At 37.8% G+C, this 27,237-nt stretch overlaps 2 protein-coding genes across 2 annotated transcripts; one reads left to right on the top strand and one right to left on the bottom strand.

Moving 5' to 3' along the window:
• The first annotated feature begins 219 nt into the window (after positions 1 to 219).
• Positions 220 to 21,233, top strand: LOC143653615 (uncharacterized). The gene is made up of 2 exons (XM_077124759.1): positions 220 to 337; positions 18,728 to 21,233. Exon 2 carries the CDS (start codon positions 18,731 to 18,733, stop codon positions 19,661 to 19,663), a length of 933 nt encoding a protein of 310 aa, XP_076980874.1. The 5' UTR covers positions 220 to 337; positions 18,728 to 18,730; the 3' UTR covers positions 19,664 to 21,233.
• On the bottom strand, positions 7,198 to 18,473 carry LOC143654506 (endoplasmic reticulum lectin 1-like). The gene is given in 5 exon segments (XM_077126476.1): positions 7,198 to 8,431; positions 8,433 to 8,778; positions 8,820 to 8,889; positions 8,892 to 9,066; positions 18,465 to 18,473. Coding segments are annotated over 5 exon segments (1,542 nt in total). The 3' UTR covers positions 7,198 to 7,489.
• Positions 21,234 to 27,237: the final 6,004 nt, after the last annotated feature.

Genomic DNA, 27,237 nt, shown 5'->3' with positions numbered 1-27,237 from the left:
TTCGTTCGCTCTCCTGCTGGGTGAGTGCCGCGCGCTCCGCAGGGTCCGGGCGGCAGGTCGGCCCCGCAGTGTTTATGTTATTGTGCCGCCGCCGCCGCCGCCTTCGCCTCAGCCGCGACCCCCTACCGGAAGTGGGGGCGGGAGCGCGCGAGGTGGAGGTAGGCTGGCGCGGAAACAATAGTCGCCCGGGAAGCGGGGGCGCGCGGGGCTGCGGGCCACCTGGAGCGGGTCCCGGCTGGTCGAACCGAACTGCGCCGCCCGCCGTCCCTCTCGCGCGTGTCCCGCTTCCACGTCGGGAGGTTGCCGAGGGGCGGGGGCAAGTTCAGGAACGCCCGGTGTAATTATTAAATTACCTTATTGAATTGATTCTTTTATCAATACATTATATCTTTCTTTGTCTCCTGTAACGGTTTTTGTCTATTTTGTCTGATATTAATATAGCCAGCCCAGCTCTCTTTTTATTATTTGCGTGAAATATTTTTTCCATCCTTTCATTTTCAACCTATTTGAATCTATATATCTGAGATGGGTCTCTTGTAAATATCATATTCTTGGGTCATGTTTCTTTATCCATTCTGGCAATATGCACGTTAGTCCATTTATATTTAAGGAAATTACTGATAAGGCAAGATTTACTTTTTTTCTATTCTTTCTAACTGTATTTGTAAGCCTTATACATTTTTTTGTCTGCTTTCCTCCAGTACTTTCTTCCCTTTTGTTTAGATGACATTGTATTAGCCATTTTGAATCACTTATGTTTTCTTTGAGTAGGTTTTTTTAGACGTTTTCTTTATAGTTACAATGGCGATTACATTTAGTATCTATCTCAGTTTGTTCATTTGCTTTCCTAATTTCCTTTAGTTCTTTGTTCATGCTTTCCTTTAGCTCATTGACACTATTTATGAGTATTGTTCTTAATCTGACAGACTGAAGAGGAAGAGTAGGAGAACTGGATTTCCAGAGTGACCAAAACGTAATAATCAAAATGTCCAATTCTCAGTACAAAAAAATTACGAGGAAAATATCCTAGAGGGAATGCTGGCTCTGGACTTACTAACCAAAGATATTAGGAATCTGTCTGTAACTTTCTGTGTCTTGTTTCTTTTACTTAACATTATGTTTTTGAGATGCAAGAATGTTTCTGCATATAGTTGTAATATGTACATTCTTATAGTTGAGTACTATTCCATTGAATGAATAACCTGCAGTTTATCCAATCTGTTTTAAATGGACTTGGGTTGGTTTTAGTCTTCAGCTATTGCAAGTAATGCAGCTATGAATATTGTTACACATTTATTATGGTGAATATATGCACTTACTTATGTAGGGTATACACCTAGGAGAGAGATTTCTTGGTTATAAGGTATGCATCTGTTAAGCTTTAGTAGATGATGCCTAGTAGTTTTTCAGCGGGGTCAGTGCACCATAAATTTATGATAATTTCAGTTTATTCATGTAATTTAAGATAATTTCAATTTCTCCATATCCTTACCAAAACTTGGTATTGTTTGTCATTTTCATTTTCTTCAATCTGGTTATTTTGTAGTGGTATTACATTGTGGTTTTAATTTGTTTTCCTCTTGACTATGAAATTGATCAATTTTTCATGTGAGTATTGATATCCTTTAATATCTGTTCTTTTGTCTATTTTGTTTGTTCAAATATTTTCCCATTTTCTCTTGGAAAGTTTGATTTTCTTATTCATTTGTAGAAGTTCTCCTTGTATTTTAGATATAAGTCCTTTGTAGGACATATGTATTGTAAAAGTCTTTTCCCACTCTGTAGTATGAGTTTTAACTTTCATAATGGCATTTTTTGATGACTAGAAATTCTTCATTTTAATGGCGTCCTGTTTTCCAATATTTTCATTCATGGTTAGTATTTATAGAAGAAATATCTGCTCTCACAGGGTCATGAAGACTTGCATTTAATACTCCTTTCAAATTTAGATTTATAAGTCCTTCTGGAGTTGAATGTTGAGTATGGAAATCCAGTTATTCTGAAACCAAGTATTAAAAGACCATTTTTTTGTATGTTCTTGAGGGGTATTGATTTTCAGTAGTATCTTGTAATATTTTTGTCTGGTTTTAATAGCAGGATAGTTCTGACATCATGACATTTTAAGAAGTATTTTTCTTCTATTATCTGAAATGGATTATTTAGTATCGGTATTTTTTTTCTCTAAAATATTTCTTGTAAGTGAAGTCATATAGACTCGAAAGTTGGCTGTTTGTCTATTGCAAGGTTTTGATCTAAATTCAATTTCTTTATTTGGGTGTTCTCTTTCTTGTTGTGATGTTTCCATAATTTTGTGTTTTTGAAGAAATTTTAAAATTTCACTTAAATTAACCTAATAGCAAAAGTTGTTAATATTTCCTCATTATCTGGTTAGTGTCTGTAGACTGTAGTGATGTCATCCCCTTTACGCTCCTATGGGGCAATGCAGACCTTAGTATCTCTTAATTCTATTTGCCTTGCATCCTTTTCCAATTTAATGCCACATATATCTGTTTTAATTTCCATATATGTTATTATCGGTGTTATTGTTTTAGAAAGTCAATTCTTTACAGGCTTTTCCTTAATATATGTATTTTTTTAAGAGAAAAATATTTTAATTTCATTTTGAATAACAGTTAGTTACCAATGGGATGTGTATGCCTATAGGGAAATCAGTGTCTGTCCAATGTTGAAATCAGGTTGGACACTGCCACCCTTGTTTCCTGTTCCATGTTGATTTTTGCTTCATGCTTGTGTTTTATTGTAGCAACCTCAGAAGCCGCAGGTTTGTGAAGAAATGATACATACCATCCAAAGGAATGTAGCACAATCTAAAATAGAAACTAGGAAGTACCTGGACCTATTAGTTTGCATAGTGACCAACAGGTCTTAACAAGGATAGCTGTATGTCTCTCAAATTTCTACAATGTTATGTGGTACCCTGTCAGTTTCTTATCTAGGAATATTTGAATCCAGTTTGGAAATGGTGAATCCATACAATTCAAAACAAAATTCTTTATCTTGTCCAGGTGCCACACAGACAATATATTCCTTTCTGTTTATATGTCTTCACTTTTTTGGCATGGGTAGGCTCCAGGAATCAAACCTGGGTCTCCGGCATGGCAGGCAAGAATTCTGCCACTGAGTCACCATTGCATCAACCTGTTTTTATGTCTTTTGACATCTCTGGCCTTTCATGTGAGATTTTCTTTTTGCCTGAAAATACCTTTTAGTATTTCTTTTAATGTAGGTTTCCTGCTTATGAATTTTTTTAGTGTTAAAATATATGAAGATATACTTTGATTTTTCACCTTTGTCCTTACAGAACATTTTCCCTGGGCATAGAATTCGGTTTGGCAGTTACTTCCTTTCAGTAGCATCTTCTGTTTTCCATTCTTGCTGTTGAAAAGTCAGGTTCTGTCTTATCTTTGTTCCTTTACAGATCATTTGCCTTTCTTTTTTTGGAAAATGACCAGTTTTTATCTGCCCCCATATTATTTCCATCTTATATCACTTCTCTTTCTGGAATTCCAATTTTACCTAGTTTTCAGTTTCATCCCTTTTGTATTATCAGAGCTCTGTTTCCTTTTTTGGTTGAATAAAATGCCACTATACATATATATATAATTATATTTTGTTTATTCAATCATCAGTGGATGAAATTTAGGTTGTTTCCCTCTTCTGGGTATTGTGAATAATGCTGCAATGAACATTAGCATACAAGTATCTGTTTGAGACCCTAATTTGAATTCTTTAAGGTATACACCTAGTAGGAGTGGAATTGCTGGGACGTGGTATTTCTCAGTTTTTCTTCAGAGATTGCCAAACTGTGTTTCACAGTGACTGCTCCACTTTACATTTCCACCAACAGTGCACCAGAATTCTAATTTCTCTGTATTATGGCTAGCTTTTGTTATTTTGTCTTTTTTTTCTTTAAATAATAAGCTATCCTAGTTGGTAAGAATTGATATTTCATTATAGTTCTGTTATATATTTCTCTAATGGCAAATGAGGTTGAGCATCTTTTCATGTGCTTATTGGTTATTTGTATATCTTTTTTAGAGAAATGCCTGTTCAAGTCCTTTGCTCATTTTTAAATTGATTTGCTTGTTTTTTTTGATGTTGCATTGTAAAAGTTCTTTATATATTCTGGAAATGAATCCCTTATGTGATACATGGGTTGTAAATATTTTCTCCCATTCTGTAGGTTGCCTGTTTACTCTCTTGCTAATTTTCTTTGATGCTGAATTTTGATCAAGTCCAATTTTGGTATTATCTCTTAAGAATCCATTGCTTAATATTAGGTCCTAAAGATTTTACCCCCCGTATTTTCTTCTAAGAGTTTTATGATGTTAGCTCTTATATTTAATTTAGGTTGTTAAATTATTTTGAGTTAACTTTGTATGTGGTAAATTCATTATTTTGCTTGTTGGTTTCTCAGCACCGTTCGTTGAAGACACTCTTCTTTCCCCATTGAATGGACTTGATATCCTTGTCAAAAGCCCATAGACGTGAGGGTTGATTTCTGAATTCTCTGTTCAATTCCTATTGGTCTGTCTGTCTATGCTTGTGCCAGTACCATGGTGTTTTGATTACTGTAGCTTTGTAATGAATTCTAAAATATGGAAGTGTGACTTCTCCAACATTTTTTTTTGTTTTTCAAGATGTTTTGGCTATTCAGAGCCCCTTTACTCTTCCATATAAATTTTATGTTTGGCTTTTCCATTTCAAGGAAGGTTGATAGAATTTTGGTTGGAATTACATTGTCTATAAATTCTCTGTGTAGAGTTGTCATCTTAACGATATTTGTTCTTCCAGTCCATGAAAAGAGACTATCCTCCCATTTATTTAGTTAGGTCTTCTTTGAATAGTGTTTTGTAGTTTTTTTTTTTTGTTGTTGTTGTTGTTTTGCATAGGTAACTACTGGGAATTGAACCCAGATCTCCAGCATGGCAGGCAAGAATTCTGCCACTGAGCCACCATCTCACTGCCCTGTTATTTTCTGTTTTTAAGTCCTTTACATCTTTGTTTAAGTATATTTCTAGGTATTTGATTCCTTAATTGATAAAGTAAAATGAAATTAATTTCTTGATTCCCCGTTCAGAATGTTCATGACTAATGTATGTCTGTTTTTTGGTGGGGGGTGGGGGTGGTACATGGTCTGGGAATCAAACCCAGATCTCCTGCATGGAAGGCAGGCATTCTAACCACTGAACTACCCATGCACCCACGCTACTGACTTTTATGTGTTGACTTGTACTCCAACACTTTGCCAAATTCTTTCATTAGCTCTGGTAGCTTTGTTGTGCATTTTTCAGGATTTTCTTGATATAAGATCATGTTATCTGAAAATAAGGAGAGTTTTATTTATTCCTTTCCATTGTGTTCCAATTATTTCTTTTCTTGCCTAAATTGTTCTAGCTAGAACTCACATTACAATGTTGAATAGCAGCATTGACAGTGGGCATCCTTGTCTTCTTCCTGATCTTAGAGATAAAGCTTTCAGACTTTGACCATTGAGTATGGTGTTAGCAGTGGGTTTTTCATAAATGTCCTTTTTCATGTTGTGGAAGTTTCCTTCTATTCCTAGTTTTCTAAGCATTTTTTATCAAGAAGCAGTGATGGATTTTGTTCAGTGCCTTTTCTGCATCAATTGAGGTGTTCATGTGTTTTTATCCTTTGTTTAGTTAATGTCATATATTATATTAATTGACTTTCTAGTGTTAACCACCTTTGCATACCTAGGATAAATCATGTGGTAGGATTCAATTTGCTAGTTTTTTTTTCTTGAATTTTTTATATCTATATTCTTAAGGAATTTTGGTCCATAATTTTCTTTTCTTGTGGTAAACCTTTTTTGGCTTTTATTTTAGAGTGATGTTGGCTTCATCGAGTGAGTTAGGAAATGTTTCCCATTCTTCAATTTTTTGGAAGCTTTTGAGCAGGATTGGTGTTAAATCTTCTTAGAATGTGCAGTAAAATTCACCAGTGGATCCATATAATCGTAAACTTTTCTTTCTTGGGAGATGTCTTATTAGTGATTCAATCTCTTTACTTGTTATTGGTCTGGCAAGAACTTCTCTTTCTTCTTGAGTTAGTGCTGATAGATTACGTGTTTCTAGGAATTTGTCCATTTCATCTAAATTATCTAATTTGTTGGTATACCACTGTTAGTAGTATCTTCTTACAATCTTTTTATCTGTGGGGTCGGTAGTAATGCCTCTCCTTTCATTTCTGATTTTAGCTGTTTGTTCCTTCTCTCTTTTTTTCTTTTCAACCCAGCTAAAGGTTTTTCTATTTTATTGGCCTTTTGAGTGAACCATATTTTGGGATTGTTGATTTTCTCTTTTTTATTTTTATTTTTAAATCTGTATTTTACTTATCTCTGCTTTAATGTTTGTTATTTTCTTCCTTCTCCTTGCTTTAGGTTTAGTTTGCTCTTCTTTTTCTCTAATTGTGAGATCAGACCCTAAGTTGAGATCTTCTTTTTAAATTGAAGCAGTTATACATCTTCCTCTCAGCACTGCCTTTGCTGTGTGTCATTAATTTTGGTATGTTGTATTTTTGTTTTTATTTACTTCAGGATATCTCATAATTTTACTTGTGATTTCTTTTTTGATCCGTTAGTGTTTAATATCCACATATTTTTTAATTTTGCAGTCTCCCTCAGTTTTTTTTTTATTTTTTTTTTGCTTGTGAACGTTTTATTCACTTTTAAAATAAATATTGTGCGGTAAGGAGTTATAAAACTGCCCAGAATTAAAATCTGTAGTATACAGTGGGAAAGTACAATGGATAGCCAGTACAGTGTATTTTGTTAGAGTAAACTATTTCAAGTCAAGAGAGAAGAATCGCTGACTGCTTACACCAGATATACCCTGTGGGGGAAAACACACTCAATAGCGTGGAGAAAGAATAGACAAAAGTTCTGATAGAAAAGCATATTCTTACAAAAAGGGTCCGATTTCTAGTTTTAATGCCTGGTAGAGAGCAGGTAATAACTAAAATATTTGTTCAAAGGATATCAAGCTTAGAGTTTACATGTTTTACTTGTTCTTTCATTTAAATAACCCCCCATTAATTTCTATCTTTCATTATTTTTAAGTAGTTATATATACTAGAATTTACATAATAAGCCTGTTATTTAGAAATTTCTAGTACGTACAACCATTATGACATTTGATTTGATCAGACTTAAAATTATCTGGATGAGATTTATTTTGGAATCACATAACCCAAACAAGAAAATACACGCACAATCATTTCATAAGATACAACAAAAATGAAAAAAGTGAGACAAATACCTGCCTTAAAAGTTTATCAATAACCTCTTATATACACATACATATTCACAAAGTGGTTCAGAGTCCTTTTATACAATCCTTTAGATGAGGTTCAATGGCTGAGAGTTCTATAATGAGACAAATGGTCACAGAAGATAGAAATCATCATGACTTTCAATGATGTTTTCCTTCCCCAACTTTACTACTCTTTAGTTGGGGAGAGAAAGAAGTCCATTTTCATCTGCTGTATCTAAGATTTTACAGATCACTGGAGATTCAACCCCAAGAATATACTGACATGAATGAGGCTCTAGCATATATACAGTAACAGCATGAGGAGAATCTGATTCTTTACACTTTAGTTTTACAGTCACTTGTCTTGGTTTGTCAGTTATATCACAAATATCTCCATTCCCATAAAAATGTGACACCATCCTGACTGTGTGAGTACCATCGTCTTGAAGATGATAGGCTCTAGCAGTATTCTTAGCCCATTCAATATGTTCTTCTTGTTTCCATGTCCCCACAACCACAGAGGTTTTCCCACTCTCCTTGTCCTCATGGTATTGATGTACATGTTTGCCATAGCAGAATTCATATTTCCACCAACCAACAGCCCCATGAAAGCAGTAAGAACCACTAAGGAACTCTTTTATGAGTTGATCATCTGTCAATTTGGATATGTGGGTTGTTCCAACAGTGAGCACTGGCTGAGAGCCAACAGAAATGGGTTTGTGGATTGCAGGAAACCTCTCTTCTTTAATTGACTGAAACTCTTCCTCCTTATTTCTCCTAAAAGGCACCCTTAGTATTTCTTCCTGTTGCTCCAATTGTCTCAGGGTGAGGGGTTTAAAAGGTGATCATGGTAGTGACTGGCAAAATATGTCATTCACAGGAGATGCCCTGAACCTATATTTAGGATGATTGCACAAGAGTGGTGTCAAAATGACAACTTCATATTCACAAATTGTGACTTCAGCTACTGAAAGAATTTCATGCTTAGATTCAGGATGACATATATACATCACAGTACTTGATCTGGGCCGGTTCTGTTTCAAACTACAAGGTGTGCCATTTCCCATTCCTACAGGATAGTAGGGTGTCATCTGATCTTCAGTATTTTTAGAGGGAATCTCTTTTGTTTTTTTCTTATTCCTCTACTTCTTGATCTTTTTCAGATAGTAGGTTCTTAGCCAACATATTCCCAAGGTAGTACTCGTGAATATTTTCTTTCTGACCAGTTTCCTTCTCTTCATGATACTGCCGAATGTGTTTTCTGTGACAGACTTCATAAGTCCAATAGGATTCAATTCTGTACGAACAACTGCTTTGTTTAAACAGTGGTTCCAATAGCTCTCTTGGATTAGGGCCTTTGTAATCCTTTTCTTCTTCCTCATCCCCACTTGTCACAAGAGGAAGTTTGCATTTATATTTTTCTTTATGTGCAGTTGTCATGATGACATAATTATCTTCTTTATACAGAACACCAGTTGTGGGTTTTACTTAGCAATAGATGCTGATGTCTTGTCAAATTAGTCCAGAGAGAACTCGGTGCCAGACCAATTAACTTGAAAGGGAATGTCATCGCTGAGCGGGGGAAGCACGCGCGTCCGCCAGATGCCTCCAGAAGGCCGCAGAGGACCAGTAACACTGGCCCACCAGGGACCAGGCTCCGCGCTCCGCCGCCTTCTTCCTCCGTCCTCCGCTGCCGCTTTTTCCAGCCACCTCCACAACCTCCTCTGCCCACAGAGGAGAAGAGGGGGAGGAGGAGGAGGCGGCGGCGGGACTACAAGACGCTGGGGAGCCAGGGGCCCAACCGCCGCCACGTCTCCTATTATAGGTACCCAGCTCTCTTTTGGTTACTACTTGTTTTATTCCCTCCTTTCATTTTCTTCCTACTGTGTCTTTAAATTTAAAACGAGTCTTTCATAAGTAGTATATTTTTGGGTTATGCTTTTTTTGATCCATTTTCCAATCTTGTCCATTTAACTGGAGAGTTTAATCCATTTATATTTAAAGTAAGTACTAATGCAGGACTTTCTTCTATCATTTTGCTGTTGGGTCTTTGTAATTCTTAAATCATTTTGTCCCTCATTTTTTCTGTAATGCCTACTTTAGTATTTACTTGATTTTTTGTGTTGTACTATTTCGAATCCATTCTCATTTCCTACTGTATATATTTTTCACATATTTTCTTTGTGGATACCACATTTCATTTGATACCAACTTAACTTCAGTAGCATATACATATGCTCATTGTTCCTATACTTTCCTGTTCCCCCACCTTACTGTTGTACTTGTTACAAGTTATATCTTTGTACACTGTAAATTCAAAACCATAGATTTATCATATTATACATTTTTAGTTTAGAGCCTATAAGAAGTAAAAAGTGCAGTTATATACCAATAAATACAATAGTACTGTCATTTACAGTTACACATATGGTTACATTTATTGGAGGCGTCTTTATTTCTTTATGCTCTTTTGAACCTTATCTAGTGTCCTTTCCTTTCAGTCAGAAGAAGTCCCTTTAGCATTGCTTGGGGGTAAGTTTACAGGTCTGTGTACTTCCATAGCTTTTGTTTGTCAGGGAATGTCTTAATCTCCCATTTTTGAAAGACCATCTCGGGGATATACAATTCTTGGTTAGCAGTAATTTTCTTTCAGCACTTAAATATACCATTCCATTTTTCCTTGCCTACATGGTTTCTGATGAGAAATTAGAACTTTATCTTATTTGGGAAGTTTTCTGTCATTATTTCTTTGACTATTCCTTATGTCCATTTTTCTCTTTCTTCTTTTTCTGAGACTCCCATAGTGCATATATATTGGTTCACTTGATGGTGTCCCATGTGTTTCTTAGGCTCTGTTTCCTGTTTAAATTATTATTTTTTTATTTCTGCTACTCATCTAGGATCATTTCAGTTGTCTTGTCTTCGAGTTCACTGATTCTCCTTTATGCCAACTCCAATATGCTGTTGAAACCCTCCAAGAACTTTTTTTATTGTATAATATATAGACAAAGCAAAAAAAGAAAAGAGCAATAATTTTCAAAGCACTCTTCAACAAGTAGTTATAGGACAGATCCCAGAGTTTGTCATGGGCTCCCATACTGTCCTCTGAGATTTTTCCTTCTAGCGGCTCCAAAATATAGAAGGCTAGAAGGAATATTTTTTTTATCATCACAACTTTTTTTTTCTTTTTTTGTGAGAAATAACATATATAGAAAAACAATGAATTTGAAAGCCCAGCACAATCCGGTGTTGTAAAGAAGGGTTTTATAAAGCTTAACAGTAGCTAATTTTTCCTGCTTAATTTAGCTATTTACATATATTTTAGCTTCTGAATGATAGAAATATCCAGCAAAAGCATTTGTGTCATTTTATATTCGCTGCTATACATTTGGTGTGAGTTAAGAATTGTAAAGAAAAGAGTTATGGGCCCCATCAGGCTAAGAAAAACAACCCGGGACTTCCCAGGAGCGGTTATCTGCTGCCTTTGTTATGCAAGGTTATCTGCTGCCTTGGTTATGCAAGGTTGTAACTGCCGGAGGAAGTTTATCTAAGAATGCAACTGAGAAGGTTGAGTAAGGGAGTTTTGCACAACGAGACAGCTGCTTCTTGCATGAAGCAGCTCCCATGACTCATGCGCGAAAAATGTTTGTTATCTGCTTCTTGCAAAATGTTTGTTATCTACTTATTGCAAAATGTTCGTTATCTACTTCCTGCATAAAGCAGAACCTGTAACTCATGTTCAACCCTCAAACCCCACCCCCTTATCCTGGCCCTTAAAAGGCTTCCCAAACCCAGGATCGGGGCTCTCTGTTCCTGCGTGTTGCATGAGAGAACGTCTCTTGGAGTCCTCCTTTGCGTGGCAAAACTCTTGAATTCTTACAGTGTAGAACAAATTTCAGAGTTTGGTATGGGTTATAGTTCCACGATTTTAGGTTTTTACTTCTAGCTGCTCTAAGATACTGGAGACTGAAAGAAATATCAATTTAATGATTCAGCCATCATATTCGTTTGGTAAACCCTACCTTCTCGTTATAACTCCACCGTTGTCTTTCATCTTTTTGTCCCACTCTTTAGGGGTATTTGGGCTATGGCCATTCTAACTTTTTCATGTTGAAAGGGGCTATCGATAATATGGGATAGAGAGATAGAACTAGCTGATGTTCTGGAGAGGCTGGGCTCTCTGGGTTTTAGGATTTATCTGGTCCAGGGACCCATCTGGAGGTTGTAGGTTTCTGGAAGGTTACCCTAGTACATGGAACCTTTGTAGAATCTTATATATTGCCCTAGGTGTTCTTTAGGACTGGGATGGTTTTGTTTGGGATTTGGCAAATGATGTTAGGTAGCAATTCTAACTGAAGTTCATGTAAGAGTGACCTACAAAGTAGCCTTTTGTCTCTATTTGAACTCTCTCAGCACTCATACTTTATTAGTTATACTTCTTTACTCCCTTATGTTCAGGATGGAATTGTTGAGCCCCCATGGGAGTCATCTCCCATGCCTCCAGGGAGACTTTCAACCCTGGATGTCATGTCCCATGTAGGGGGGGAGGGCAATGATTTCACTTACAGAGTTGGGCCTAAAGAGAGGCCCAGAAAAAAAAGAGGTCCTCCAGAAGTAACTCTTAGGCATATCTATAGGTAGGCTAAGTTTCTCTGCTACCTACATAAACGTCACAAGAGTAAGGCTCAGGATCAAGGGCTTGACCTATTGCTTTGGGTGTCCCTAATGTTTGACACAGTATCAGGGGATTCCCTGATGATAAAGTTGAATAGTTCCATATTTTTTCTTTTCTCCCATCCCTCAAGGGACTTTGCCAATACTTTTTAATTATCTGCTTACTGTATTCTAGGACGTATCCAGGAATTACATTAAGCTATTCAGGATTAAAGGCTCTCATTGTTATTCTGGGCTCCCTATGTTTCGGTTGTTCAAATGAGGTGCCCAGACAGGTGGAATTAGATTGTGTGCTACAGAAAATTTAGGTTCTGGACAAAGTAAACATTTCTTCTTTTGGTCTCAAAGAGTATGTGTGGTTCTAAAATATAGACAATGTTTTCATTACCCCTGTGTTCTGTATTACATCTAAGAATTTTTATTTCAGTTACTGTTGTCTTCATCTCCGGTATTTCTGTTTGGGTTCTTTTTAAAATTTCTTTCTCTTTATTGAGATTCTCATATTGGTCATTGATTGTTTTCCTGATATTCTTCAATTCTTTCTTGACACTTTCCTTTTATCTCCTTGAGCATGTTAAGAATTTTTTTTTTTTTTCTATTTTTGTCTGGTATGTCCAAAGTCTGTTCTTCTTCATTGATGTTCTTTGGATTTTTATGTTGTTCTTGTTTCTTTGTATATTCTTTAATCTTTTGTTGCACTCTGTACAATTTCACAATTTAAAGTAGTAACTCTGGTATTTATTCCCTGAGCTGTCTGTTCCTTGAATTTGCACTCAGCTGTGTTATGGCAGAGATTTCCTTGAGTGCCAGAAGTTAACAAAAACAAACTAATGCAATAAATACCTTTTGCAGTCTTTGAATATCGGCTCTCTGTTGGCTGGTGCTCTCTTTCAGAGTTTAGCCTTCCTGTCCAGAAGATCGGCCCAAAATAAATGTTAACTGCAGGGTCTGTTTTTTCTGAGACTGCATCTGTTCCTGGGTTTGGGCTTGCTCAGGCCTTAGGAATTCTGCTGTTTATAGGGATTTCTAATACCCTCTATACTCTCTATGAAATACACTTTAGGTCATCTATTTTATGACTTAAAGTAGGTAATCCTTTATGTATGCCACTTTGACTTAACTATATCTTATACTGCTTTAGCTGTCCTTAAGCTTCTTCTGCCTGCATAGCATGTTCTGGTAGGGCGAGCTTGAAACAAGTTTCCTGCTTTTTTAACCTTTCATGGTGTCACCCATTAATTGGTTCCGACATAGAGGCACCCCAGTATGTGCTTAGGGGTTAGTCTCAGAGCCCCACAATGGGAGCTCAGGCTGGCTCCATACCACACCAGTGATGATGTGGGTGGAATCAGCAAGGTGTCATGAGCTTTCCCTAGCATTTTTAAAGCTGTAGTTTGACTCAGCACTCTCCCTGAAACTCTGTAACTGTTTTATAGAGTTTTGAGGAAGACAGTTCTGCTAGTTTTTGCTAGTTGTTCCAAGATTCTGTGGGGAAATAGCATCCTGGATTGTCTTGTGCTGCTTTCTTTGTCAACCACCTTTATTGTCTTAAATGTCTTTGAGATACGTAGTGATGGTTTCCTTTTCCCTCCTATTATAGTTGATTTGTTTCTTCTCTTTTATGTTATGATTTATGTGTCAAGACCTTTATCAATTTTATTGATCTTTTCAGTGAACCAGCTGTTGGTTTCACTTGAATGTGTTTCTCTTTTTTATTTCATTTGTTTCACCATTTCCTCTCTTCAGCTTACTTTGAATTTAATTTTTTTTCTTTTTCTAATTTCTTACGTGGATGTTAGATGATTCATTTTAGAACTTTCTGTTTTCCTTATAGAAGCATCCAAAGCTTGCACTTCTATCTAGGCTTTATTTTGTTTACATTTAAGATTTCAATATGTTGTTTCATTTATGTTCATGAAGTTCAAAATAGTTTATAGATTCACAGTTGAGTTTTCTTTAAGTCACTAGTAAAATAGAAGTTTGTTGTTCACTTTTCAAATATTTGGATGTTTTCCATAATATCTTATTAACATTGATGTCTAATTTAATTCTACTGTTGTTTGAGAATATACTCTTAGTTTAATATCTTACACCTTTATGTAGAATTGTTTTATGACCAGCACATGGTTTTTGTGAATGTTCTTTGGGCACTTGAATGCATGTTGTATTGTTTTTTATATTTGTACATATTTCTGTTTTTCTTCTCAATTCTGGAAATTACTATTTCATGTAATTGGTGTTGCAGTCTTTCAGCAACTCCTGCGAAATGAAACACACAGACACACGAGACGTACGAGACAGACAAGATGACTGCAGCCCCGAAGAGCTTCAGCTGCTTTATTTTATATCATTTCTCACAGCTCTTTTGCTGACCAAGCCTGCTTTTCAGTATAATACTCCCTACATACAAGAGATAGCTAAAAAGACCTTGGGGCTTAAGAAAAAACAAACATTCTGTTCCTCTCAGACTGCCCTCCAAGTAAGCAGATAACAGTCTCCACAGTTTACTGCCAAGGCCACTCTGAAGCCAGTCACTCCCAAGTTTTGCTATTAGCTAGTTAAAAATTTTTAATTAAATTCTTATATTCTCTTAATGACTCTTCTCTCAACCTTTTTATTATTTTGTAATGTCTTTTCTTATCTCTGGTGTAACATTCCTCATTTTGATGTCTACTTTTATGTTAACATTACTCCAACTCCCTTTCAAGTAGTGATAGCATGGTATGTCATTTTCCATCTTTTAACTTTTAGCTTAACTGGACCTATACTTAAAGTGAGTTTCTTGTGGTTGCATAAACTTGAGTCTTGTTTTTTTAAAAATCCAGTCTAGCAACCTCTGCATTTCAGATGGAATTTTTAGACCTGGAAGGTGGTGTTTTTATCAAGATTTGGAAAAATATATATAGCTTCTGGGCCAGCCCCTTATCTTTGTAAAGAAAGTTTTATTGGAACACAGCCATGGTCGTTGATTTACATGTTGTCTGTGACTGCTTTTGCCCTACAACAGCAGAGTTGAGTGGTTAAAACAGAGACCAGGTGGCAACCCACAAGTCTAAAATATTTTCTTTCTAACCAGCTTAAGGAAAAAGTTTACCAACATTTGATTTTATATGTTGGGGTTTTAAATCTCTGCTTTTGTTACTTGTTTTCTGTTGGGCTTGTCTTTTTTCTTTTTGTGTTCTATTTTCCTGCCTTCTTTTGGATTAACTGAAATTTTCTTATAGTGTTCTGTTTTATTTGCACTATTGGCTTATTGGATATACTACTTTGTTTTATAGTTTTTTTTTTTTTTTTTTTTTTTTTTTTTTTTTTAAAGGAAAGACAGAGAGAAGGAAGGAAGGATAGAAGGAAGGAAGGAAGAAAGGGAAACATTTTTTAAACATTTTCTTGTTTTTATTGTATTCTGTTTCTCCGTTTTTGTTACATGGGCTGGGGCCGGGAATCGAACCGAGGTCCTCCGGCATTATAGTTTTTTTTTTTTTGATGTGGTACACTTGTTACAGTGCATGAACTTTATTCAGATTTCCTTAGTTTTCTTCTGTTTGTTTGTTTTTGTTTTTGCATGGGCAGGTACTGGGAATCGAACCTGGGTCTCCTGCATGATAGGCGAGAACTCTGCCTGCTGAGCCACCGTGGCCCGCCCTGTTTTATTGTTCTGTTGGTTTCTTTGGAGCTTAAAGCGTATATCTTTAAATTATCACAGTCTGTTTTCAAATCAGATTGTTCCATTTACCATATAGAGTAAGAAATTTACAATGGATGCTTCCAGTTTCCTCCACCTGTCCTTTGTGCTGTTATTGTCATGGTTTATTCTATGTATGTTATACCATAACATATTGTCATTATTTTTCTTTTAAAACTGAATTTCCTTTTAAAGAGATTAAAACGTGAAAAAGTAGGTAATGTGTACTCACATAATTACCAATCTGCTGCTCTTCATTCCCATTGTGGGGGTCCAAATTTACATATTTATCATTTTCCTTCTACCTGAAGAACTTCCTTTAACATTTCTTTTAGTACAGGCATGCTAGTGATGAATTCCCCTCCTTTTTTTTTTTATTAATTAAAAAAAAAAACTAACACAACATTTAGAAATCATTCCATTCTACATATGAATTCCCCTACTTTTTACTGTTCTGTGGAAGTCTTTTTTGTGGGGGGGTGCTTGGTCTGGGAATTGAACTGGCTTTCCCATAGGTAAGGTGAACGTTCTACCACTGAAGCACCCATGCAACCAGAAATCTTCATTTTTATAACATATATTTGCAAGTTATAGAATTCTACCTTGACAGTGTTTTTTTCTTTCATCATTAAAAAATCTCTTCCTTATCTTTAGTCTGTGTGGTTTCTGATGGGAAATCTGTCATGTTGTCTTTGTTATTCTCTATATAATATATCTGTTTTCTTGGACTGCTCTTCAGATTTTGTCTTTATCACCAGTTTACAGCAACTTGGAAATGATATGCATTAGTGTGATTGTACTTTTGTTTATTATGCTTGTAATTTATTGAGTTAAAGTGTGCTGGATATTTTATGGCTTACAGTTTTGTTACTTGAAGTTCATCTTCATCCTTTTGAGGCTCTCCTTTAAACTTTTTATAGTTGATCCAGAGCACCTTTTATTAAGGGATAATTTACTTTTACTACTGAAAGTTGTCTCTTCTATGCTTTTTCTATTATATGCTCTGTTCATTCTGGCTCATGGGAATATCAACTGTGCCTAGCCCTTAGTAATTTCCAGACATATTTTCGTATTTTTATTGGCCTGTAAGTTTTCTTCTTCTGTGAGTTGCTGGTTTATAATGCTTAGAGACATTTTATTTTAATTTGCCACCTTAGCACAATAATAGCCCCTTTCTAGGTTTGAGGATCTCCCCATCGTTAGTGGCAGTGGCGTCCAGTGTGAAGGACTGTAGAGATTAAGGTGCAGCTTTAGCATTCGGCATCAGAGATGTTAGAGGTGAATCCTGCAGCGTCCAGGGGAGCCAGGTCTTGTTCCTCATGTCTCAGTGGACATGAAATACATTTTTTCAGATTCTCAGGACAAAGACTGAGATGACAAAATTCAGGAATGTCTAGAGTGTACAATGATAATGATGAAATGTACAAATTAAAAATTTTTTTTGCGTGAGGAAGAGCAAAAGAATGTCAGTATAGCAGGGTGTTGAACAAAGATGGTGCATGGGAAAAAGCACAGTCAATGCAAGCTTGGGGCCATAGTCAATGGTAGCATTGTAATGTGGTTCCAATGAATGTAGCAAAGGCATTATACCAAAGCAAAATGTCAACAGGTGGGGATATTGGAAAAGGGGTATGGATTCTTTGTGGAATAAAAGGAATTATCTTCAGATAGAGTATAGTGGCAAAGGCATGGTTATACATGTAGGCTGGATTGTATGATGTGTGAATTTTTTATTTAACAATGAACAAAAAGAAACAAGTGCTAGAGAAAATGTGGAAAAATGAGATTTACCTAATCATTGTTGGTAGGGAAATGAGAGATGCAGCCCTTTAGAAGGCAGTGTGGTGGTTCCACAGGAGGCTAGGAGTTGGTTTGCGGTATGATCCTGAAACCCTGTTGCTCAGTATATGCTTGGAGTGTGGGGACAAGAATGGACATTTGCACACTGGTGTCTGGTGGCAGTGTTCATGATCCACAGTGAATGGAGGTGGACTAAGGGTACATCGACTGTGGAATGGAAGGGGGAACTAAGGTGTATACATACAATGGACTGCTGGGTGTCTGCAAGAAGCAATGAAGTTGTGAGGCAGGCAACTTGTTAGGACTGTATGTTGAATGAAATGTCAAGAACAAAAAAATAAATATTATGATACCTCAATCTTATAGACTAACTATAAATATTCAGTGAATTAAAGTTGAGGGATATTAAATTGGGCCCTATTATAAAGGGTCCTAGATTGTAAGCTATTACAGCAGTCATATATATATATATATATTCAGGAGGTATAACTGTTAATTCTAAGTTCTCAGATACTGAGCTGTATATAACTGTGGTCTTTCCCAGAAACTTCGGTTATTTATATGACACCTGAGACTCCAAATTAGAGCTCTGAAGTTATGACAATCAGGAGTATCTCATACAGGAACTGTTTAAAAAGTTGAAAAAGTGATCAGATATCTAGTACAGATACCAGTGAAGCTGATCTGGATAGGAATTAAGGTATAGAAGAAGACTGGGTAAAGGATGATGTCATTCATATTTTAAAACCTCAACTTCTGTGTGAGACTAAAGGGAGAGATGTTTATCTGGTGCAAAATTGGTATTTCGGGTAGTGCATTTCCTAATTTAACTTGTATGGTCAGTTTAATTGAACTCATAAGTACCTGGAATCTTGAATAAGGCTTGAAATTTTGTTGGTTTGACTAGGTTAGTGTGATACCCTGATAAATTCCAGAGTTATTTGGACAATGAATAAAGAAGTATTTTTGCTAAGTCCGCTTGGGCAAATATGGAGAAAGGGGGAAATACTTACCTTTCCCATTTAGAGAATTTTTTATGTTCTTGCAAACAATGGGGACAACCAAATCAATAGGCTGAACCCTCTGACTTGGGGTTTGCCCTTATGAAAGTTATTCCTGCAAAGGATAGGCTAAGCCTACTTAAAATGAGGCCTAAGAGTCACCCCCAGAGAACTCTTTTGTTGCTTAGATGTAGCCTTTCTCTCTAAGCCACCTAAGCAGGTGAACTCATTACCCTCTCCCTCTACATGGGGCATGACTGCTTGTGTCTTTCCAGAAAATGAATCCCAGCCAAAGCAGGCGCCACCGACGCAGATTGAGAGCCCTGAAGAAGAAGTTGGAGAAAATGCAACTTGATCAATCTTCAGAAAAAAACCCACAACAGTCATCACCACCACCGACCACCAGACGCCTACGCCGGCGGGCGAGGTGCCTGGTCTGGCAACTGACACAAGCAGCCCTTGAGAAAGACAGTACAGAAAACAGCCCTCGAGCTCAAAAAAGACAGCTCTTCAGCCTCTATGACGAGGCTCGAGAACGTTGTGGTAACCCTTCACCTAGCTTAAAGCAAATTCTCCTAATAATGCTCACGCTTCTCTCCACAGCCCCTACAGCATCGGCCAGAGAGGCGTGGGCTGCTGTTCAGCACCCCCCCGGGATCCTTTTCATCACCCCGGACAGCCCCCTTTTCCCTTCGCTTCAAGTCAGCAATTGCTCCCTTCAGCTCCCTTGCAATGCTTTCTTTCAACCATCTCAAGCACCCCTAAACCTCTCTCTGCGCCACCCACCTAAAGAAGCTCTTGTTTTCGACCTCTCACAGCTGTTTAATCAGACTACGCATACCTGCAACCCTGAATACCCAAATTGTCTATTCATTCATAAACAAACTATCGTTGATGTTGTAGGATTCAATAATAAAAAAATCTCCGCCTATTGGCTGACAGGTGCTTGGTGGTTCCCCGGCCTCACCCCTAACACCCCTCATCACGCCCCAAACGCCATTCCGCCGGACCCCCCCTGCACCCAAACTCCGTGGACGGAGGAGTTCGCAAGCTTTAATCGCTTTGCGTGGTTGCCCTGCCGCCCACCCATCTATCCCCTCCAGAACATATCCTATTCGTTTTATGCTAATGGGTACGGTAATCATGGTAACCATCTCTCTGCGCTAATTTCGCCATTACCTGTGCGGGAAATACTCCTGCCTTTATCTTAACCCCCTTCTTAGCCTCCTTCCAGTCTCCCTCGGTTTAGCCTCCTGCCCCAATCTCATCAACACAACCTACTCGGCAGAAAACTTCACTGTCTCCGAGAATATTACTGTCCAAGCCTTTGTCTTTGTTAACCCTCCCTTCTTCCTTTTGCTCTGTAACAGCACGTCCGACTTTGGAAATTGCATGCTTTCCAATTTTCTTAATACATCTTATCAATATGCCTTTATAGTTTTACAGCCTCGGCTAATGTGGATCCCGCTGAATACCTCCACCTGGGTTGCCCCGCAACTTCCTTACTCCATCAAGGCTGAGAATCTACCCTCAATCTCCTGACGCAAGAGGGACTTTGGCATCTCCGCCGTGATCGCCGCAGCCATTGTCGCTTCCGTGGCCGCCGCTGCCACAGCTGCCGTCGCCCTCACCCAGACATCTACCACCGCTGACGTCATCAACAACCTCACTCAGACCGCTGCGGGAACCCTAAGAACTCAAGACAACATAAACCTTCTTATGCATCGCGCCGTCTTTAATCTACAGCAACAAATTGACTTACTAGCCCTAGATATTGAACCTTGTATGAAGTAGCTTCCTCTACTTGTGATGGACGATACCCATTTTCCCGTCTCTGTGTTACCCCTGTTCTTGTTAATACCTCCCGACCCCGCCTAACCTTACGTGATTGGATATTCACTGCCTATAACGACTCCTTCTGGAACTATACTCACAATCTCCAAGCACAAATCTTAGCCATGGAAAACATAGTAGTCCCAAAAATATCTGCCTCTATCCTTACCGACCTCCTACACAAATTCACCTCCTTCTTCCAGTCCTCTAACCTTCTCTTCTATGGAATACTACTACTCATTCTAATAATTATCCTCTTCCTATTTAAATGCTTATGTACAAAAATTTCTCAACACAAGCAACAAACTAAACTTCTTGCTATGGCAGCCCTTGAACTTCAAAACCCCTTTGCGGACGCAGGTTATCGCCAACAGGCACAGGTATGGTTAGCAAGTGTGGCCCACCCTGAGTACTGATCACCCTTTGGGAGCATGGCTGGCGCAATACTAGTTAATCCGCGTGAGCCCCTCGGGAGCCTTGCGGACCAGCCTTGCCATTGACCAAATTACTTCCCCTTCTCTCCTCTCTTAAATTAAACAAAAAGGAGGAATTGCTGCGTAATATTTGTAACTGTCTCCTCTTATCTGCCTTAACATGCCCTGACATGTCCCAACATCTCTTACTCTTGCAGGCCCTGCCAATCTAGTCCTCTGCCTAGCAACTCCTGAGCATGTATCACACTAACCTTTCACCCCTTCTTCATTGGGCCAGGCACACTCCCCATCTCTCCGCCCATTACTTCACTTTTGTTTAACACACCCCCTAACCAATCCACATCCTACACGACACCATACCAGCTGCCCATCAAAGTTTCTCCACCTCCATTAACTCCCCCTCACCCACCCCTATATATTCCATGTGTTTCCTCCTGTCGGGAGCCTAGCCTGTAAGCCTTGCCAGCCAGCTAGGTCCCGCGAGCCACCTATGCAATAAACTACTGCTATTATTCTTTAGTCTCGGTTTATTGTGCTCGCGCACCCTCCAGACCTTCGAGCCCCGTGGTTTCGACTGACGCCGCTCTCCAGCCGAACCACATCCGAGGACGAGACCCCAGTGCGGTCGGGCTAGGCAAGCCCGGACACCGCACATGACTCCCAGGGATGTAAATCTCCCTGGCAGTGTGGGATAGGACTCCCAGGATGAGGCAGGACCCAGCGTCAAGGGATTGAAAAAACCTTTTTGACCAAAAGGGGGAAGAGAGAAATGATAAAAATAAGTTATCAGTGGTTAAGAGATATCAAACAGAGTCGAGAGGTTATCCTGGAGGTTATTCTTACACATTATGTAGATACCACTTCTTAGTTTATGGTGTATTGGAGTGGCTGGAGGGGGAAGTACCTGAAACTGTAGAGCTGTGTTCCAGTAGCCATGTTTCTTGAAGATGATTTGATACAACTTTTACAGTGTGACTGTGTGATTGTGAAAACCTTGTGTCTGATGCTCCTTTTATTTAGGATGTGGACAGATGAGTAAAAAATCTGAATATAAAATAAATAATGGGGGAACAAAGGTTAAAATAAATTGAGTAGGTTGAAATACTAGTGGTCAGTGAGAGGGAGTGGTAAGGGGTATGTTATGTATGAGTTTTTTCTTTTTTCTTTTTTCTATCTTTCGCCGGAGTAATGCAGACAATCAAAAAATGATCATGGTGGTGAATACACAACTATGTGATGATATTGTGAGCCATCAATTGTACACTATGTATGGAATATTTATATATCAAGAATGTTTGTATGTTGTTTTTGCAATAAACATTTTTTAAAAAAGATTTTCTCACTTCTAATGACCAAAACCAGAACACATTGAGCAAGAAATTAAAGTAGTAGATATTTACAGAATAAATATTCATGAATCCATACAGATATAAATAAGTGATTGAATAAATTGATAAGTGAAGAGACATATCTCCCATGTAGAAAAATTCCACTTAAGTTATGTCAGTAATCTACCCTCTGGGAGGAATACCAGAACACCCTTCCCTGAAGTTTGGGGTACGCGTATTGCAAAATTTTCCACAATCTTTTAATATTGTTTCTGATTCTGAATATGTCTGCCAAATAGTTACTCACATTGTGACAGCATCTTTGTTTGAAGGAGATGAATTGTCCCGAATATTTTTACATTTAGAAACATTAGTGAGAAGTTGAATTAATCCTCTTTTTATCATGCATATAAGAGCTCATACTAAGCTTCTGGGTCCTTTGTCATTACAAAATCAGCAAGCAGATACTCTTGTGGGGGTAATTCAGGATCCCCCAGCACTTCACAAATTGACTTATATCAATAGCAAAGGGCTGTGAAAAAATTTCCATCTTTATCTAAACAGCAAGCTCGGGCCATTGTTAGGATTTGTCAAACCTGTGGACCTTTAAATGCACTCCCATTTGCATCGGGGTTAATCCTCGAGGTCAAAAAGCAAATGAATTATGGCAAATGAATGTTACTCATATTTCACATTTTGGTAAAATGCAATATGTACATGTTATCATAGACACCTGTTCTCATTTCATCTGGGCTACCGCACAGTCTGGAGAACGTTTCTGCCATGTTCGATCACATTTACTTAATGCTTTTGCTGTTATGGGATGCCCTCAATCTATTAAAACGGACAGTGGTCCTGCTTAAACAGGAAAGCAATTTCATTAATTCTGTACTACTTTCCATATTATTCATATCACAGAAATTCCACATAATCCCTCTGGGCAAGGAATTATTCAACGAGCAAACCGGACACTAAAGTCTATGCTAATAAAACAAAAGGGAGAGATGATCAGAAGGATGATGTTATGAAAATAAGTACACCTAAAGATCAATTAGCAAAAGCACTCTTTACTTAAAATTTTTTAAACATTTATGATAATTCATCACAGACTCCTGCAGAACAACATTTTAGTAATTTGGAAAAGAAAAGTGATACAACCCAAACAGATCTGCAGCGGCAGCCGATCTATTGGAAAGATGTTAAACATGATTTATGGAAACCAGGCATGATAAAGGTGTGGGGTAGGGGATATGCTCTCGTCATTGCAGATGACGGAACCTCGGTTTGGGTTCCCTCAAAGAGAATAAAACCCAAACATGTTGACCTGGACAAAAATAAATAAATGGATAATGTATATTATAGGACATATAACTTTAATTGCTGCAGGACAGGGACATAATTATACTTATTGGGCTTATATTCCTAACCCACCCTTGCTGCAATCCCTAACGTGGGCAGATTCAACTTTACGCAAATATCTGAATACAAGTTTAGGATTCCCAGGTCCAGTAGATTTAAGACTTCCAAAACTACTTAAAGAAGAAGAAAAATGGCATCAAATTTAACTCTTCCATTTTTAGAAAGACCCATATGCATAACTCTATGTAATCAAATAACATTTGCCTATTAGTTGGGAAAGAAAGTTGGAATGGATGGTAATTAAGTCCAATGGACTAAGCAGTTATCATAATTAATGATTCCTATGGAATTCTAAGAGATACAGCCTGTGGGGTTGAAGATAACAGACTATATGGACAGGCAAGCTAAATCAGAGTTTATTACATAGAGGATGATTTGTGCCAAAATTTTGGGATGGTAAATACATTATTCAGAGAAATTTATGGGAAATTTTCCTAGGACTGGGACCAATTTTTATAGTGAATCCTAGTAACTATAACTTCTCTTTAAGTAGCAGCCATAAACACTATATACATGTTGCTTCCTGTGAAACAGAGTTTGAAGGATATTAAGGAATGACGAGAAAAAGAGAGAGAGGGAGAGAGGGTATTAAGGAAGGATGAGAAAGAAAGAAAGTTGTCTAAAAACAGCTTTATTCTTAACCAGATCCTGCTTATATACTGCAGGGTGACAAAAGGCATGCCTGCATTTCTTGGGGGAACAGAGTGCTTATCTTTGAATGCTTATCTTTGAGTGCTTATCTTTGAGTGCTCTCTTCCTTCATACTTAACATAACCATTTGGGGTAAATGTGGGGAGCTGCCTAGGGTTATGGTAGCTGTTGGCCATTTTGTATCCTAATGCCATCTTAGATACTAACCTAAGTTAGGTTTCTGTTTCTTGATCTCTGCTCTGCCTTTTTTGTAAATCAGCTGACCTGTTGTTGCGCCAGGAACTTTCCATACTTCCTCTTTTATTCAGCCTATAATATCGTGAGGCTTAGCCACGTCAGCGCATACCCACTTCCCCTCCCTTGGTATAATTACCCTGGACTTACCCTCAGTAAACGAGACTTGATTAGAGCCCTGTCTTGTCTCCATCTCTCGCGCCTCTTGTCCCCCAATTCTCACTCCCTCTTTCAGGTCCTAGTTCAATAGGCCTGCAGGATGGGTCATTTGGCGCCCGAACAGGGACCAGAACACGAGGGGCTCCGTGAAGAACACCGATACGAAGGCCGGCAAGAAGAAAGGAAAAGTGAAAGAGGACGCCACGAGGGAACCTGCCTCGCTGCTAACGCCTTGGTAGTAAGTGATCGGCGATTATGGGACAAGAAATTAGCCAACATGAGACTTTTGTAGAGTCTTAAGGAAGCCTTAAAAACGCGAGGGGTAAAGGTAAAAGTTAAAGACTTATTAAAATTTTTTGAATTCTTAAAAGAGGTTTGTCCCTGGTTCCCACAAGAGGGGACCATAGATGAAAAAAGATGGATGAGAGTAGGGGATGCCTTGTAGGATTTTTACAGAACTTTTGGCCCTGAAAAAATTCCTATTACTGCCTTTTCTTATTGGAATCTTATTCATGAAATTATAAGTGTGCGTCATAAGGACAGTATTATAGCCACGGTTGTTAAAAAAGGTGAGGCAATTTTACAAAAGGAGTAGGTTATGGATCAACAAAAATTAGACCCTGCCATACGCCCTAAAAAACGGTCCTGACCCCAAACCTTCAGGCGCACCTCAAAATCAGGGACCAGAAATAGATTTAATATCATTAGATAGTGAAGAGGAAATAGAAACTAAAACTAAGACTAGATCCAAAAACCCAAAATCTAAAAGGGGGATATATCCCGATATTAAAAAATATAAAATAGAAGTCAAGGATGATTCATTGGAAGAGGATTCAGATTCTCCATATCGCTCAGCGGAAGAAGCAGCCACGAGTTACAACCTGGAAGGGTTGCCTCCTCCCAAGCGGCCCCCACCCTATAGTTCCCTCTTAGCACTGCCTTTGCTGCGTCCCATAGGTTTTGATATGTTGTGTTTTCATTTTCATTCGCCTCGAGATATTTACTAATTTCTCTTGTAATTTCTTCCTTGACCCACTGGTTAAGAGTGTGTTGTTGAGCCTCCACGTATTTGTGAATTTTCTGGCACTCTGCCTATTATTGATTTCCAACTTCATTCCTTTATGATCCGAGAAAGTGTTGTGTATGATTTCAATCTTTTTAAATTTGTTAAGACTTGCTTTGTGACCCAGCATATGGTCTATCTTTGAGAATGATCCATGAGCACTTGAGAAAAAGGTGTATCCTGCTGTTGTGGGATGTAATGTCCTATAAATGTCTGTTAAGTCTAGCTCATTTATTGTAATATTCAAATTATCTGTTTCTTTATTGATCCTCTGTCTAGATGTTCTGTCTATTGATGAGAGTGGGAAATTGAAGTCTCCAACTATTGTGGTAGATGTGTCTGTTTCCCTTTTCAGTATTTGCAGTGTATTCCTCACGTATTTTGGGGCATTCTGGTTCGGTGCATAAATATTTATGATTGTTATGTCTTCTTGTTTAATTGTTCATTTTATTAGTAGATAGTATCCTTCTTTGTCTCTTTTAACTTTTACATTTGAAGTCTAATTTGTTGGATATTAGTATAGCTACTCCTGCTCTTTTCTGATTGTTATTTGCATGAAATATCTTCTCCCAACCTTTCACTTTCAACCTATGTTTATCTTTGGGTCTAAGATGTGTTTCCTGTAGACAGCATATAGAAGGATCCTGTTTTTTAATCCATTCTGCCAGTCTATGTCTTTTGATTGGGGAGTTCAATCCATTAACATTTAGTGTTATTACTGTTTGGGTAATACTTTCCTCTACCATTTTGCCTTTTGTATTATGTATATCATATCTAATTTCCCTTCTTCCTACACTCTTCTCCACAACTCTCTCTTCTGTCTTTTCGTATCTGACTCTAGTGCTCCCTTTAGTATTTCTTGCAGAGCTGGTCTCTTGGTCACAAATTCTCTCAGTGACTTTTTGTCTGAAAATGTTTTAATTTCTCCCTCATTTTTGAAGGACAATTTTGCTGGATATAGAATTCTTGGTTGGCAGTTTTTCTCTTTTAGTAATTTAAATATATCATCCCACTGTCTTCTTGCCTCCATGGTTTCTGCTGAGAAATCTACACATAGTCTTATTGGGTTTCCCTTGTATGTGATGGATTGCTTTTCTCTTGCTGCTTTCAAGATCCTCTCTTTCTCTTTGACCTCGGACATTCTAATTAGTAAGTGTCTTGGAGAACGCCTATTTGGATCTATTCTCTTTGGGGTACGCTGCACTTCTTGGATCTGTAATTTTAGGTCTTTCATAAGAGTTGGGAAATTTTCAGTGATAATTTATTTCATTAGTTTTTCTCCTCCTTTTCCCTTCTCTTCTCCTTCCGGGACACCCACAACACGTATATTTGTGTGCTTCATATTATCATTCAATTCCCTGAGCCCCTGCTCAAATGTTTCCATTCTTTTCCCTATAGTTTCTGTTTCTTTTTGGATTTCAGATGTTCCATCCTCCAGTTCACTAATTCTAACCTCTGTCTCTTGAAATCTACCATTGTAGGTTTCCATTGTTTTTTTTCATCTCTTCTACTGTATCTTTCATTCCTATAAGTTCTGTGATTTGTTTTTTCAGACTTTCCATTTCTTCTTTTTTTTCATTCCTTGCCTTCTTCATGTCCTCCCTCAATTTATTGATTTGGTTTTTGAAGAGGTTTTCCATTTCTGTTTGTATATTCAGAATTAG

This window comes from Tamandua tetradactyla, chromosome 13 (genome assembly GCF_023851605.1).
Source record: "Tamandua tetradactyla isolate mTamTet1 chromosome 13, mTamTet1.pri, whole genome shotgun sequence".
NCBI classification, from domain to species: domain Eukaryota; kingdom Metazoa; phylum Chordata; class Mammalia; order Pilosa; family Myrmecophagidae; genus Tamandua; species Tamandua tetradactyla.
The sequence above is the reverse complement of the archived record's forward strand: the minus strand, read 5'-3'. Positions and strand labels throughout refer to the sequence as shown.